A 17,937-nucleotide genomic window follows, 5' to 3' on the forward strand; every position below is an offset into this window, starting at 1 on the left:
CATTCCTTGTTCCAAAAGATCTAGATGAGGCAAATTGTGTTCTGCCATGTTTGAACATGGTTACGAGCAGGTCTATAATTATTGTTATAAGTAGAAATTATATTAGTAAGCCACATCCGTAAAAAAAAAAAAAAAAAAAAAAAAAAAAAAAAAGACCGACAGACTTTCTACTTTTCCTAAAATCAATAACCTAATAGATTAAGCTTAACAACTGTTTCAGCAACAGTCAGAATATTTTTTTCTTTCTACACACTTATCCAATAACATTCCTACTATTTCTATATACGAAAAATCTGTACTCGTTGATCTATTACCTAATTATATTCTAGAAATGGAATGTAAAAAAAAATAGTATTGCATCATTAAAAGTTAGGTTGAAGATTTGTATTTTTTTTTTTTAATAGGTTAGTTTATCGTCTTTAGAGGAAAACAACTAACAACTATGAATCTGTATCTGTCTGTATTCGGTTACTTTTGTGTTGAAATTGACTAATAGTTTTAATACGAAATACTATAATAATTTTTCTCTGTTGATTAGAAAAGCAGACACGAACGTCTGTTCTGGAAACAACTTTCATAAAGTGGTGTGTGTGTGTGTGTATTAGGAGGAAATTGACAGTTCTCGGAAAGTTATGAAACATATAACGTCTTTACAAGAACTGTTACTGAATTTGCCACTTTCCGTTATATAGTAGTTAAGACCCAATTTCTTTCATCATTTTCCACTAACAACACGTCATCAAAAAATAATATTAAGTTACGACATCAACTTTCCAAAACGTTTCAAGGAAAAGATGATTTTCTTATAAAGTAGAAAATACTCTCTATTAATATAATGACATTCAGAAATAATTGCTTAATGTTGAATACCAAAGCCATATTTACTTTTTTTTTTTTACCCTTTGCATTGTATAAGGAATTATTTTTTCTACTCTCTTCGAAATGAAGTAAAATTTTAATGATGTACCATAATATTTTACTGATTTATTATTCAAGTTTAGTAAAATGTATTCTGATTTTTAAAAATGAATTTGAGTCATACATACTTGTATATATTACTTAAAATGGCCTAAATTTAAATTTGATTATTAAAAATTAAAATATTGCAAAATAAAATTTAATCTTCAGGAAGTAATGGATTTTTAGACTTTTCTTTATCTTTTTATAAAATAAGTCCTGATTGACTGTCGCTGTCCTGATTAATAGCTGAAGCCAAAGCGGTTAAGCTAGGAACTTGAAATTTTTATAGTGCTAGGATTTGTGACGTAAGATACCAGTAAGGATTTTTCGGTAAATTTGACAGGGAAAATGGGGGAATGGAGGTAGTAATTATTATAGTAAAATGTCAACATTTCCGAATTTCTGAAGGGTAGAACACATGAAATTTGATACATGGGCTTCTTACTTAAAATAATTAGATAGGCTATGTGATTAGCCGTTTCTTGATATTTCCCCTTGAAGGAAGGAAAAAAAAAAAAAAAAGGTAGGGTTCCATATCTCAAAATCCTTTAAATTTAGAGACATGAAATTTGTCGTTTAGACTTTTCATTTACAATAATTAAAGACTTGTTTCAGCGTTTTTGATATTTCCCTAGAAGGCAAGAGAAAAGGATGAGTAGAAAAAAATGTTCCAATTGTTAAAATAAAATGGCCATATCTTGAGATCTCTTAAGGTCAGAAATTTTTATTTAATCTTTTAATTTAAAATAAAGACGTATTGCAGTGCTTTTTAATGTTCCCTTTTGAAGGGCAGAAAAAGGACGAAAAAAAAGGAAGGTGGTGACTGCAATTGTTATAATAAGATAGTCATATATTGAAATCCCTTAAGAGGTCCTTCGTGGCTAAGCGATTAACGTTAGTGCCTTTGGCGTGGGAGACTCGGGAGCTCATATGGTTCGGATGCCACGTTAATCAGCAGGTCCACGTCTCATATAACCTCGCTGCTGAAAGGGACGTTAAACTCAAAAAGCAATTCAACTCAACTCAAATCCTTTAAGACTAGAGACACTTTAGGGATATGGAAAGTAGGCCAAGCAAATGCGGAGCTCTAAGGCTGAGGTCTTTAGCTAGTTGAAGGATAGTAAAGAACATTCTTTGAAGTAAAAAAATGAAATGAAATCTTTGAGTTTTACGTCCCACGGTTATGCCGGTTAGGCTAAAGGAGACGGTGATGATGAGTAATGAATGAAATGGTGGAATGAAGAAAGTGGGAGGAAACGGGAGAACCCCGAGAAAACCCACGCACACGGTGTTTGTCCACCAGAGGTGAACGCTCTACCACTGAGCCACCGCGGCCCATTCTTTGAAGTGTATAAAGAGGAAATACGCCATTACTTTCACGAGAACAGATTTATCGGTCGGTCAAATTCAAGAACTTTTGGCTATCCTAAATTTATTTGTTTGAAATGTATCATCCCTTTTTAATACTATATCTATATGGGATGTGTAGAATGGCATATGGGGTTTGGATCCCCTACCGAAAAGTAGATTCACATCTTACATACGTATATCTTCAATGAAGGATAAAGATGTTTGGAATCATTTTAGATAACAATTTTGGGTGAAGTGAGCTTTGCTTCATATTCATATAATTCAGTATTTGAATATTCGAATAACGGATTCTTCGAATATTCCAATAAGATTTGTTATTTTAATAATTGTTCGAATATTCATTGAATAATGAATATTCATTCGAATAATTATTTGAACAGTTATTAGGATAACAAATAAGGATTTCAGCTAGTAATCATTATATATTATTGTTCAAAAAATTATTAGGATAAATCATTATTCGAACAATTATTAAGATAAGGAATAATTTATTCGAAAAATTAGAATAACGAATAATTATTAGGATAACGAATTATTTTAACCATTATTAGGGTAATGAATTATTATTTTAACCGTTATTAGGATAAGGAATGATTATTCAAACAATTATCAAGGTAACAAGTAATTTTTTGAACAATTATTAAGATAATGAAAAATTACTCGAAAAATAGAATAAATAATCATTCGAAAAATTATTAGAACAGATAATTATTCGAGAAATTATTAAGGAGTTGTTAAAGAACTTCAAAGGTAACTTTGAGTATAATTGTGCTCTTGAGGATTTCTGTAGGTAGTTTTGAAAATATGTTGAGTAAGAGGTGTAACTAATTTAAAAGTGACATGTTCTTGTTTCTAAATAATGTATGTCCATTTTCTGAAACATTATGCCGCTAACGTTCATTGATTGATTGATTTTTATGTTTACATCCTTTGTCAGCAGCAGTGAGGTTATGCAGGACAAAACCTACAATTTAACGTGGGATCTGAACTAGCGTATCCCACGCTTTTCCAATCAGAAATGGAAACCGGGAGATCTCGTACACCGAAGGCACAGACGCTAGCCACCAGACTAGCCAGGAGGGCCGAAAATGTCTCTATATGCTATGAATGACTTCACCTTTCGTTTTGCAGAATCTGGTTTGACCCAAGAAAAGAAAAGAAAAGAAAAAGTATTAAGAAAGATTTTCAACGTTTATTTTGGTTGAAATAGCTTGTTATTTAGTCTATGAAAGTAATGACATCCAATTCCAAGAATTCGCTGCTTAATACATACGATATGTCAACGAAATCACGAGAAGATAATATTATTTTTTCATGGCGTAAAATAAACAAACGTTTTAGCCCTTAAACATTTAACGATATAAGGTTTTATTTTGTCACTAACTTGTCACTGGCTTTGTGTTCAAGATGATTCATTTCATGGACATGTCATGACTTAAACGTGCTTCCAGAAACAAAGCGATTAACACGCAATTCAAGCTAAGAATGAAGGTTAAACAGGTTATACGTCCTCTTTCATTATAACATTTATTTTCCCAACCTTTTCCTTCTGCTCGTCTAATTAACAATATGAATGCCTTTATATGTCTTTAGTGAAGAAATAAAGCTTCACATTAATCTGCAACAAACAGTCTACAAAGGACATTGCGGATGATTCTTTAGTTTATAATAAGAAACAAGTTTATATTGTATGTTTCTCATACGTTGCACGTTTTCTTACAACGTGCTAGGCTTCAAAAGATAGAAGGTCAGACACGTTGTCCTCATCAGACGTGTGCTCTATAACCCGGTTGCCTTGTGAAGTTGAAAACTCCATCATACATTATAGGTTTATAGACACGAGTTTCAAGCAACTAGCTACCAATATTGGTATGTAATACTGTGTTACTATTCTATTGTGAGCTCTTGGAAATAAGATTAATGAAGTTTTACCATAGAGGTAGTCAGATCCGAATCCACGAGGATCCAAATAACAAGATCTCAGAAGAATTAAATATGAAAAATCCTGACTTGACTCTAGAGATCCAGATGTAAAGATTTGAATGCGAATATCCGAATCTGGAACCGGAACGAGATAGGTATAACCAGATCTGCATATAAGGAACAAGATATCTGGATCGAATCTAAAGACACGAACCTGGATTCGGATCCTGATCTCATTGACACTCGTAATTTTGTTCATTCCTAATTTTTAACTATATATATATATATATATATATATATATATATATATATATATATATATATACCCAGACAGCATGTTTGCTTGCCGCAAGCTTGCCTGCCGCTTTTATTTGATTTTATTTCGCTTTGGCTTATACACAAAAGCTTATTTCTGCTTAGCGCAAGCCGTAGTGCGGGCAACCCACGCTTCGCTTGTGAGACGCTTTTCTTTAGATTGAAGTAAAAAGCCAGCGCGCGTTCGATTTTCAGTTGTTCTCAAAATCCACGTGACGCTGACCTCCTTACTTTCGGCATTAAGGTAGTGTTTGCGTTGTTAGTGTCTTGTTAGCATTCAGCTTGAATAAAGGACAAACTTAATTATTTTTTTTAATTGTTCCGTCTAGTACTCTAGTACTCTAGTCCCACGTACCTATAATATCGCTCTTTATTTCCTCATATTTCGGTAACTATGAGGCATAACGAATTGTAGTATTTACGTATAAAGCATAAATGTGAACATAGATGGCAGCAGATTTGAGCCTACTTATTTCGCGAAAGAATACAGAATTGTTGCAGATATTTTAATATAAACTTCAAGTTTAACTTACAGTTTACTATAAACTTTATCTGAACGCTGTGTTTAAAGTATAAACATTTTTCTGCGTTTTTATATAAAAAGGTAGAAATTTCAAGTACTCGCCACTAATATAACAACATGTTAGATATTTGTAAGAAGCAACGGCGCGTTGCGTGTCACAACTAAACCGTAACAATTATGGTTATTTTGATGTTTTGCAGAAGCGGATGGGAGACTTGGGTGTTTTCATGGTTGTGCATATGCTCCAATAATTGGGGAGGTGAGGGGACAGTATATTGTAGCATAGATTTAGTCAGACGGTTAAATTATACTGATTTCATACTGTTTTATCTAAATTCGCTTAGTGCAAGATTCCATATAACTTCTTTGGATTGTGTTTCGCTTGCAATAAGCTTAATAAAGCTTGCCATTGATGAGAATACGCTTAAATTGGCTTGCGTTTGAGATAATTTGACTTGTGTTTAACATGTGAAGACAAGCTTGCCCCAAGCCTTGCCCAGATGTAACTAACTAGCTTGCCACAAGCTTAAAGCAAGCTAATTGGCTTGCATAGTATAGCTTGCGGCAAGCTAATTTACCTTGCAACAGCAAGTTTGTGGCAACTTGCAGCAAGTTTAAATTGCTGTCTGGGATATATATATATATATATATATACCCAGACAGCAATTTAAGCTTGCTGCAAGTTGCCACAAACTTGCTGTCGCAAGGTCAATTAGCTTGCCGCAAGCTATACTATGCAAGCCAATTAGCTTGCTGCAAGCTTGTAGCAAGCTAGTTAGTTACATCTGGGCAAGGCTTGCACAAGCTTGTCTTCACAAGTTAAACACAAGTCAAATTATCTCAAACGCAAGCCAAGTATAAGCGTATTCTCATCAATGGCAAGCTTTATTAAGCTTATTGCAAGCGAAAATACGCCAAACAAGTTATATGGAAGCTTGCAGTAAGCGAATTTAGATAAAACAGTATGAAATCAGTATAATTTAACCGTCTGACTAAATCTTGCTACAATATATTTTCCCCTCGCCTTCCCAATTATTGAAGCAAATGCAACAACGGTGAAAACAGCCAACTCTCCCATCCGCTTTTGCAAAACATCAAAATAAGCAAAATTGTTACGCTTTAGTTGTGACAAGCAACGCGCCGTTGCTTCGTACAAATATCTAATACGTTGTTATATTAGCCGCGAGTACTTGAAATTTCTACCCTTTTTTATATAAAAACGCAGAAAAATGTTTATACTTTAAACACAGCATTCAGAGACGTTTATACTGTGAGTTAAACTTGAAGTTTATATTAAAATATCTGCAACAGTTCTGTATTCTTTCGCGAAATAAGTATGCTCAAATCTGCTGCCATCTATGTTCACATTTATGCTTTATACATAAATACTATAATTCGTTATGCCTCATGGTTACCGAAGTATGAGGAAATAAAGAGCGACATTATAGGTACGTGGGACTAGAGTACTAGATGGCACAATTGAAAAAAATAATTAAGTTTGTCCTTTATTCAAGCTGAATGCTAACAAGACGCTAACAACGCGAACACTACCTTGTCGCCGAAAGTTGGGGTCAGCGTCACGTGGTTTTTGAGAACAACTGAAAATCGAACGCGCGCTGGCTTTTTACTGCAATCTAAAGAAAAGCGTCTCGCAAGTGAAGCGTGGGTTGCCCGCACTACAGCTTGCGCTAAGCAGAACAAAGCTTTTGTGTATAAGCCAAAGCGAAATAAAATCAAATAAAAGCAACAGGCAAGCTTGCGGTAAGCAAACATGCTGTCTGGGATATATATATATATATATATGTATCGGGTGATTCCGTTAGTCCGTACCAGGCCTTTAAATCGAAAACGGTCCGAGATATGTACAAACTGCAAAACACGTATCCCATTAGTTGCAAAGGACAACAGAGCGAAGTAAAAAGTTTCGTCCCAGGGTCCCAGACGGGGTCCAACTCAAAATTGTCAAATGGAAAGAGGGGTCAAGTAGTATATCGCTTGAAACCTCTTGTAAAAAGAAATAAGCTACAATAAGTCCCGATTCTCTACGATCACCCTATGCAAAATGGCGCCAGGTCAAAATATCATCAAAATGTGCATTGAAAACAATATGGCCACCCCTATAAATCTGAAACGGGCAGCCAGACAGAAAAACTGAAAAACAAGTGTCACATGATGTTAAAAGGACAACAGATCGAAGTAAAAAGTTTTACCCAGGGTCCCAGATGGGGTCCAACTCAAAATTGTCAAATGGAAAGAGGGGTCAAGTGGTATATCGCTTGAAAGCTCTTGTGAAACGAAAGAAGCTACAACAAGTCCAGATTCTCTACGATCACTCTATGCAACATGGCGGCGGGTCAAAATATCATCAAAAGTTGCATAGAAATGAATGTGAAAAAAAAAAAACATATTCCAATGGAATTGGCGGTAAAATTGCTGGACAGTGCCCGGTAGCCCTGGAGAGTTGTGGTGTTCATCATAAAAACACATCAGCGAGTGGTACACACAGCCGAGATATTGAGTCAATGACACTGGTCGGTCGGAAGAAAACAACTGTTTTCACTTTGCTTGCACAGAATTCTTCGAGATGTGGAACGAGGCAAGCATGCTTTACCAATGTTTCCTGCATCTGTTTTGTAAGAGGTCTGGGGCTCTTCCCAGATCTTGACCTTGGTGTCTGCACAGGATATGTGTTTGAAAGCCCTTTGTCGGTAGTTGTGATGTTGCTTCTTAAGCAGCCCATACACGTAAACACATGCCTGAAGAAACAGCCCGACTTGTATGAAAAATGATAAAACCACAGGCAAGTTGATCGTGTATGGCCTCGTTCATTCATGTTAAAAGTTTTCAAAATCTTCTGAAAACATGTTTGATGTTTTTGCCGTTCTGCGTGCATGTTTACCGTGTATGGGCTCGTTCATGCAAGGTGGATGTTTTATATTTAGGTCCGCCAATCACGACAGCGGAAGAAATCACGTGAGTCTCTCCTCCGTCGCATGCCAAGGTCGTGCAGTTGCAGAAAGAAAAAGCACGCGTTTCCTCGTCCTCCACATTTCTCAAACTACTTTCAGTATGTTGGACAGCACGTTGGTACGTGTGTGGGCAAAAAATTCTTTCAAGATGCTTGATGAAAGAAACCTTTCATACATGTTGGTAATGCAAGTGCGTGCGTCTATGGCGCGCTTTAGGGTGGCCTCTTCCCTCCCAGACCTCTGACACTATGGGATCAAGGAAATTGAACACTGTATCCCCCCGATTGACTAGTGCAACTGACGAAATATTTCGGCTGCATGCAGTACGCGATGATTTGTTTCCATGATGCACACCATAACTCTCCAGGGTACAGCAATTATACGGAACATTCCCCTGGGACATGTTGTTTTGCACCATTTGCCCGCATTCAGCACAGAACCCAAAACGGCGGTATAAATAGATCTGTATTCTGGAGTTGCCGTGTGCTATCAAATTCATGAGACATTAATGCCGTGAAACGTATAACTTCAAATGAAATACCGAAATGAATAAACATACACATCTTTGATAACGATTATGCTGTTTGCTGGTTTATGTTTGTTGTACAGCGGGCGACACTTCTAAATGGTACAGCCATATGGAGATTTACGGCTAAGGTGTACCATTTAGAAGTGTCCCCCTCTGTACAAAACACACGTCTTTCGAGAAAAACAGTCGCAGGCAACCTTGAATTGAAAGGCACGAACGTGAGATACTCTGGAACACAGTTTGTTTACAGTATGTTGAGCAGGCTTTGCTGAAGGGTCGTTAGTACGAATTGTAGTGAAGTACTTGTGCTGTGCAAAAGTAATACACGCTACGAATTGAGGTGTGTGTGTGTGTGTGTGTGTGTGTGTCAGAAGGCTTCCATTTCATTGTACAAGGTGACACGTACTACCCTAATATCGTGTGTTAGTGCAGTGTCGGCTAAAGATAGCATTGTATTGGAACAATGCCATATACGAACGGGGAGGCATTTGACATGTTAATGGTGTTAGGGGAATGTAGGCAAAACTATAGAGCTGCAGCCCGAATTTATAACGCAAGGTTCCCACAGCGACAATCAATTTCCCATAATGTACTTCGACGGTTAGCAAATCGTCTGAAACAAACAGGGCGCATACCTTCTCAATATGGGGGTCACAAACATGCTCCAATTGTAGATGACAACGATGTCGTTATTGATGTTTTGGCTGCTGTTGAAGTACGTCCTAATGCATCCTCAAGAGATATTGCCCGGGATCGCGGAATTAGTCAAACAAGTGTACTGCGTATACTGTGGAAGCATAAACGCCACCCATATCATATCTCCTTGTGCCAGGTGCTAACAGATGCCGACCGTAATAAGCGCCTCCAGTTTTGTAAGTGGGCCCGTCAGAAATTGAGGACAAACCGAACGTTTTTCAGTATGTACGTGCTGTGGACAGACGAAGCCATATTTACAAGTGATGGTCATATCAACCTACACAATGCGCATTATTGGGCTGCGGAGAATCCGCACTAGACACTACAGATCGACTGACAAAGACGTTGATAGCATCAATGTATGGGGTGGTATCATTGGAACACATGTATTTGGGCCCTGGTTTATTGATGGAAATTTAACGTCGGCTCTGTTCCATCAATTCTTGACAGAACATCTACCACAACTGCTGGAAAACATCCCACTTCATGTGCGGCGTAATATGTGAATGCAATTGGATGGTTGTCCAGCACATGCTGCTCGTATAAGCAGAGGTGCATTAAATACTTTATTTCCGCACCGTTGGTTAGGAAGAGGGTCTAATACTCCTTTCGCTCCGCGCTCTCCAGACCTTACGTGCATGGACTATTGTTTCTGGGGTCGACTCAAGGAGCTTGTTTACACGAATAGAGCAACTACACCAGAAGATATGAGGCAACGTATAATGACCGCATTTCGAAGCATAAAAGAGGCAGAGCTTGAAGCTGTGTTCTATAATTATTATCGTCGTCTGGACCGTTGCCTTGCTGTACATGGACGACAATTTCGGTAAAACGTGATGTAAAACGTGCTGTGTGAAGTGCACATCTGTTACATAACGGACAGCAGCCGTCTCCAAGGTAAATATGATATATCCTTTGTACGTTATGCGATGGTAAATTAATTCTTAGAACAGCGTTAGACGTTTCAATATAATACGCTTACCTGTCCACCATAACGTTTCCATTTCCATACTTGTATGTTACCAGTGTTGACTACGAGACGAGACAAGACAACACTTTTCAGTAGTGTCACGAAAGAGAACTGAACAGTCTCTGTAGTGTTGTACCCGGAAAACGTATGTTACCAAGGAAATATAGCTGTTCAAAATGTTCAGGGTCTTCCCTCCAGCACAATCAAACAACTGGTAATTTGGAGGTGGACCCTGCCTGAATATCTAGAACTGGTTACCGTGATATGTTGTACTGTTGAAATAATGAAACACTTGTTTTTCAGTTTTTACGTCTGGCTGCCCGTTTCAGATTTATAGGGGAGGCCATATTGTTTTCAATGCACATTTTGATGACAGTTTGAGCCGCCGTCATGTTGCATAGGGTGATCGTAGAGAATCAGGACTTGTTGTAGCTTCTTTCTTTTTACAAGAGCTTTCAAGTGATATACCACTTGACCCCTCTTTCCATTTGACAATTTAGATTTGGACCCCGTCTGGGACGGGATCGCGAACTTGTAACTGTTGACAGAGAGAGCAATTGTCATTTTCAGACCAGCTGAGTAAAATTTGAAGAATTTATTTTGAATGAACTGGCGACTGCTACAAGTAACTTAACTATAATGTTACTAATGAAACATATGTACCTTCAGTTGTAAAATAATAACAGCCATGTTTAGAATGAGATTTATGTCGAAGACATTTTCTTTATTTTGTGAAGTGAGTAAGTTGCAACAGATGTCACAACATGCCTTGGTATACAGAAACAAAAGTTAAATAGAAGAATTGTGAAGAAACCAGAGGATAAACCAAGGAAAGGAGATGGAAAGACAATCCGAAGATAAAGAGAATGGAAGGCAGGGAGTACAGTGCTTGAAGTGTAACGAGTGGGATCATCTTAAGAAATGTGCAAAAGAGGATCAGTTTTATGTGTGTCATCATTGTTTCTGAGATTAATCGAAGTGATCCTTTTGTTTATATGTTATTTTTCTGTCCGACATTTGTAATCTACAAATAGCTTATGAAACTTTTAGGCTTAGGCCTACTTAAACTTCAAAATATTATGTAGTCTGTTTGGTAGGCTTTTGTGTAAGAAGATAGCACCACATGATACATTTAGTGCAGATTAGCCTAATAATATTACAGTTTAATTTTCTTTAAATATAAAAACATTTTCAGTTAGTTCTGTTTGAAAAGACAATTTGCGTTGTAGGCGTTAACTACAGAATCTGTACAATGTCAGCATATGCTGAACAGTGTCTAACATAATATTTATATTGTTTTTTGTATCATTTATTATACTTTCGTTTGCATTTCTATGTGTTGCAACAAAAGTTTAGTGTTTGGAAATTTTAAATTTTCGAGAAAAATACAAGAGCGGCGAAGTTCTCAATTTTTCTATGCAAGTACCTACAAAGTTTGGGAGAATGTATGTTCAAAAATAAAAACTATACAACTTTTTGAATTTAAAAACTTTAAAAGTGTTGCAACTAGTCTTCGTCTTCCCTAGGTTAATTTAGTAACGTATGTTGAAAAAAAATGCACAAAAATTATAACAATTTATTTGCCACACTGAATACCCGCAATTTTATTGTGTTCTTTGATTGGTAACCAAGAATGACATCTGAACTTCAATGTACAAACACATTTGTGCCATATCTGCTGGCCTTGCGACAATTTCGGGAAATTTTCTGCATGGGTAACGCGAAACACGATGTATCACTTTCATTCAAGCATCTACAGATCCGTTGAATAAGACCTGCAACGGATGTTGGCTCAAAATTATCGGCAAAATTATCGGCTCTTTAAATTTGCCCAAAAATCCTCAATAGGCCGAAGTTGAGGAACATTAAGAAGATTTTAATTTTTGGGGGGTATGTAGCGTATACCGTAGTGTGTCATGGCTGCAAGACTTGCTGTAGCGTAGTGGCAGCTGGCTATATCTGCCCAAAACACCACATTGTCTCCACGATGATACGTGTTGATAAAATGTTTAACTTTCGGCACACAGAACTCCACATACCGTTCAGTGTTTAGCTCACGACCGGTGGTGAAAAACGGTGGTTTAGAGAGTCCCTTTTCACTCATTGCAAACCATAGCAACACCTTTTGGGAATATTTTGATTTCGCAGAAAAACGCACTAAATCAGGGAAATCAGCAGTTAATAGATCGTAGTACGTTTTAGGCTGCCACTCGTGACAGTCTAATGTAAAATAGGTCTCATCGTCCATGTTGCACACTACATCATTTATAATAGTGAGCGTTTAGGTGACCAGAGTTCTTAAACCTTGTTTTTGGACCACAACTTAGCATTCCGTAACATTCGGCATGGTTTTCCCTTTCGGTCTGGTAATTCCCATTTTCGTAAAACGCTCTTCACTGTACTTTTATCACAGCGACATTTTCTACCAAGTTCCCGGTACGATTTTACCACCTTACCTGCAGTAGCTTCCAGAAGTTGTCTCAACACTTTGGGAACACTTAACATCGATTTCCGTCCACTCCTGACCTTCCTATCTACGTTCATACCCTTCTCTGCTTTCAAGTCGGTATTATACACTGTTCATCTTGAATGTCCTACATTCTGGAAGCGTTTCACAAGCTCTGATTTTTTAACATTCGGATTGTCTTTCCAATATTGCACGATTATTTTACGACGTTCCTCATTTAACGCGAGACTCGTTTCGTTCTGCGTCATTCTTCTCCTGTACTTGCTAATACACGACACACTACTCTTCCTGCATAGCTCATATCGTGTGCGAGAGTTCACTGTTGCCAGGGTCTGCAGCGTTGCAAACTTTGTGCAATTTTTTCAACATACGTTATTTGGATAGAAGCAATTGAACACTAAAATTTTACATCTTATACTGTAAGATTGATAGTTTGCTATATCCAACCATAACCAGTTTTTATATTAGACTACAAAATCCTTTATATGATATATTGTAATTTGTCTTCTTATTTCCAACATATGGAGGTTCAGAGGACAAGGGAATCAAATCCAACTATCAACGTTAGGAGAAAAAGATACATAAAGCGAAAAGTTATTTTTATTTTATTTTATTTATTTATTTATTTGCATTGTAAGAGTTATTTAGAATATCTGAACACCGACATTTTAAGCTGTGAAAGAAACTTCACTTAGAAATCTTAAACATGAAATATTTCGAAAATAGCCAAAACGATCTTGTTTCCTTTGTATGTTAATGCACCATATGATAATTTTGTTTCTTTTTAGTTATAAGTTTGTTTTTTTCCTTTTTGAAGTTTTTCTTATGGATAAGTCAAGTAAACGTTTGCATTTATGGTTTCAAAGAATATGGCTGCTAGGATATTTTATATATATATAAACATTTACTATATTAAAGTATATTACAAAAATCATGTTGTCCCAGGAATTATCTGAGATTGAGTACTTGAACCTCCCTTGATGAAATTCTGCATACGCCACTGATCCATGATTTAAGGTTACGGTGAGAAAATGTTGAGGATGTACTTGTTATGAACAAAGTACAAACATATAGGCCTACTGTTACATTTAAATTCGTGATTTGGACGTTTGTTCTTTCCATACTGCATTGGTGTTCTTTTATACTTATTTTTTCTAAAGTTAATCCGTAACCTTATATCTACTTCTACAGTGTATGTTTTCGGTGCAAGATTCAAATTCTAGTACGATAGTCGCCAATGCTTCGGAGCGGCATTGGCAACCAAAGAGAGAAGTGCTATGAAATCAATAGATACATCTATTTTATAATAATAATAATAATAATAATAATAATAATAATAATAATAATAATAATAATAATAATAATAATTATTATCATTATTATTATTATTATTATTATTATTATTATTATTATTATTAGTAGTAGTAGTAGTAGTAGTAGTAGTAGTAGTAGTAGTAGTAGTAGTAATGTGTGTAACTACAATAAATACTCACCGCCTTTTAATCGTTGCATTTCTTTGTTGTAAGCATTTCGGACAAAACTGAATATGGTCAACTGAGTCATCATATCAGGGTATACAGATCTTGTCCATTCCGGTAGGGTCAAGTTGAATAATTCCTGAAAAAAAAAGTACGTATTTTGAAGATTCAAGTTTCTATGATAAGTTACTGAAAGTTAGAAAATTATCTGGAGAATAAGCCAAAGAGTAAAGCTTTGAATGGGGGGAGGGGGAAGAAGTAAAATTACTGTACTAATCCTTCGCCTGATAAAACTTATTTATTTATTTATTTATTTGTGTATTTCCAGATTTAGCACTACAGTAGAACATGCAACAGCAATAAAAGGCGTATAATAAAATATGAGAATATCAACAAAAACATATTTTTAAAAATTACTTAAGACCATTTATAGCTTAACCCTTTACTGTTTTTTGTCAAGTAGGATTTGACATTTAATGTTGTACATAAATAGTCTGATGACGAGACTGGCTCGACATACATTTTGCGGTTGATTTCGTCCAATGTCAAGTGTTATTTCTATTTTTTCTGCTCTACATCTATTGGGCAATTTCTAAACCATAATTCCGTTCTGTTTTAATAAATTAGGTGGTGTTAATGCTGTAGGTTTTAACTTTGGAAAACTATCATTATATACGAAACGTTGTAATTTGGCAAAGTAATTCAGACATGTTCAGACAAACTCAGGAAATATAAATGCACAAAAAAGGGTTAATTTTGAACAATGAAGATTCACAATAATGAAAAAAGAAAAAAAAACATGGACACGATGTTGTCCACCACAGCTTGGAATCGAATTGTCCTGCGAAAACAACCACCTAATTACTGAGCTAATGAAAAGAATAGCTCTTGAATACATGCTAATTAATTTAGTAGAGCCGCACTGGCGTCTTCTGTAAATTGAAAGTGATCTATAGTAGTGTTGAATACGTAATTTTTGAAATCGCTGAGATGAAAACTCACACTCCCGATACCCTTTAAGTTACGCTCACTCCTCATCAGCATGCTGGCTGAGAAGGGATACGGACAAAATCTCGCGGCCGAAACATCGCCGCCCAAAATCTCGCGGGCCAAAACCTCGCTGCTCAAAATCTCGGCTGGCCAAAACCTCGCAGCCCAAAATCTCGCGTGGGCTAAACCTCGTGAGCCAAAATCTCGCCTGATCAAAACTTCGCCGTCCAAAGCCTCGCGGACCAAAATCTCGCTTGGCCAAAAACTACAATGAAACCTTTCCTTAAAATTTACCCAATGAGTTTCCTAATATGCAATTTCATATTACAAATAATAATAATAATAATAATAATAATAATAATAATAATAATAATAATAATAATAATAATAATAATAATAATAATAATACAAAAAATCGTACGTGTGGGCTTTCTCGAGGTATTTCCATTTTCTTCTCCTTTAACCTACAGGAAATAATCGAGGGACGTAAAATCTCAGATACTATTTCACACTTTCATAAATATTATTCGAATTTCCTAAGGTCATCGTCAAAGTGAAATTAAAACCATTCCAGGCTCAAACCCCATCTATGTTGAAAATTTGATCGAGATCGGTCGGGTGGTTCAAGAGGTATGATGTCACAAACATAGTCATTTTCATTTTTATATGTACAGATTTTCAAAGCGCGCGTTAGAATATTTTCTTATCATTATTTTAATGAAAAATATATGTTATAACAAAATATACATATAGCAATATATACAGAGCATTCTGCATCGAAGAAATCGTCGTGACTAGGTTTTATACTGACTACATTTCTTCTCAGGCGAGATTACGTCCCGCGTAGTTTAGACCAGGAGAGATTCTGTGTCCCAAGATCGTGTCACTGCGAATGAAGATCGTATCCCATTGGGGTAGGGTATTTCAAAATTTATGACAAAAATACAATATCTTGTGGGTTTTTGTCATTAGAATTTCATCGAAATACGTATTCTAAGGAGTAAATGGATTCAAATACTTATCATACATCTATTATCCCCTAGCTCCCTTGTGGGCAAGCGGTTAGCGTACGCGCCTTTGGCGTGGGAGACCCGGCTTCGATTCCGAACGGGAGCTCATGGATTTCACGTTAATCAGTAGATCCCATATCATATAGCCTCGCTGCTGAACGGACGCTAAACTGAAATCTTATCTCATTTCACACTATTCTCCCCGTACGAAGAACGATCATTTAAGCTAATATGTTGATAAAAATCAATCGCATCCCATAAGAAAGAGCAGGAGTGCATACAGCTAATATGGATTAAGAGTTTCTGTTTAACATGGACCATAAAGAATTTTCATTATACAGTGAAACCTCTACTAACGGACACCTCTATAAAGCGGACACCTCCCATAACGGACAAATTTTGTAATCCCCAAACACTGTAATAGGAAAAAGCATATTGACAAATCTCTCTAAAGTGGGCACTCTCTAGTACGGACACGGACAGTATTCCGTATTACGGACACTTTATCTAGAAACAAGTTGAAAAGTACAGTAAAAACTTTTTTTTTTTTTTTTGGTAATTCATACGTGTGTCAGCAAGAAAGCACATGAGGGTATGACAACATTTTGCCTCCTCAACTGTCTGCTCAGCAACCCAGAGGAAAGATCTCTGTTTAACGACACCCTCATGTTCTTTGCTTGCATTCCACTCTCCCCCAACTGGTTTTAGACAGAAAAGTGATTGATAGTTGCTCGTCGCGCCGTTTGGAATGTCAAGTCATTCTACTATCCCGCTGGAATCTCTAACCAAACAAAAGACAAGTTTGGTATTTTTTCTCGCGGGTACGCATATCGTCTCAAAAAAAGTCATTACTGGACTGCAATTAACTCAAATTAAAGCAGCACACCGATAACGTAGTAAGTAGCGATAAGTGTAAAGTGCAGAGAACTATAACATCTTATTTCCATGTTGTGCCTCGAACATAGAGTATTGGATGGCGCAGGATAATGCAGGTACAGTGACATTTTGGTAATTTTCGTAAATACATATGATTCATGCAAAAATATTTTTTTCTAATTGCATAGTACTTTGTACTAATTTATGTAAGAAGATATTGAAACCTCTCTAAGGCGGACAATTTTTGATTCCCCACGGCTGTCCGCTTAAGAGAGGTTTCACTGTATATACATGAGTCATTATATATACATTTCCAAAGAGTCTGTGAAATTCTTTGGAAACAAATGACACAAGTTCAATGTAAATGACACATACATTAATGAAGCTGTACCAAAGGAAACTTTGTAGGGCACATTAAAGTTGTAATTTATTATATTAATAATCTATTTCCTTATGATTTTTCCATTATCAGTAATTAGGAAGCTTCAACCAGTATAGCTGCATTAACGTGTTTGTCGTTTACATGGAATTATTATGTCATTAATCGAGGAACTTCAAAAGTTCGTTACGAATTGTCTGTCTGTGTGTCTGTTATTTGCGATTTTTTTCAATTTTGAGCCCTCCATTCGATAGAGCATCAAAAACTATCTGAGCAAGTGATGGGACTTTTCGCGTCACTCCTACGTTCCCGAGATATTGGCCAAAAACATTCCGATTTCGGGAGATTTAAGGAACCATATCTCGGAAACCGCAAGTCATAGAGAGATCATATTGGTATTGATCAATACCTAACAGGATGGTGAACATTCTGGTACCAAATAGTAACCGGTGGCCATTGGCCAACTTGCGACCGTTCCCCA

General features: G+C 36.4%; 1 protein-coding gene across 1 annotated transcript in view; it reads right to left on the minus strand.

The window, feature by feature from the left end:
• LOC145671179 (prostatic acid phosphatase-like) overlaps positions 1-17,937 on the minus strand; it is a 177,497-nt gene that overhangs the window by 13,575 nt on the left and 145,985 nt on the right. Inside the window, exon 5 of the mRNA XM_081740028.1 lies at positions 14,217-14,340. Within this exon, the coding sequence (XP_081596154.1) occupies positions 14,217-14,340 (124 nt within the window). The remainder of the gene's footprint in view (positions 1-14,216; positions 14,341-17,937) is intronic.

This window comes from Thermobia domestica, chromosome 15 (genome assembly GCF_964235325.1).
Source record: "Thermobia domestica chromosome 15, izTheDome1.hap1.1, whole genome shotgun sequence".
Taxonomy (NCBI): Eukaryota; Metazoa; Arthropoda; class Insecta; order Zygentoma; family Lepismatidae; genus Thermobia; species Thermobia domestica.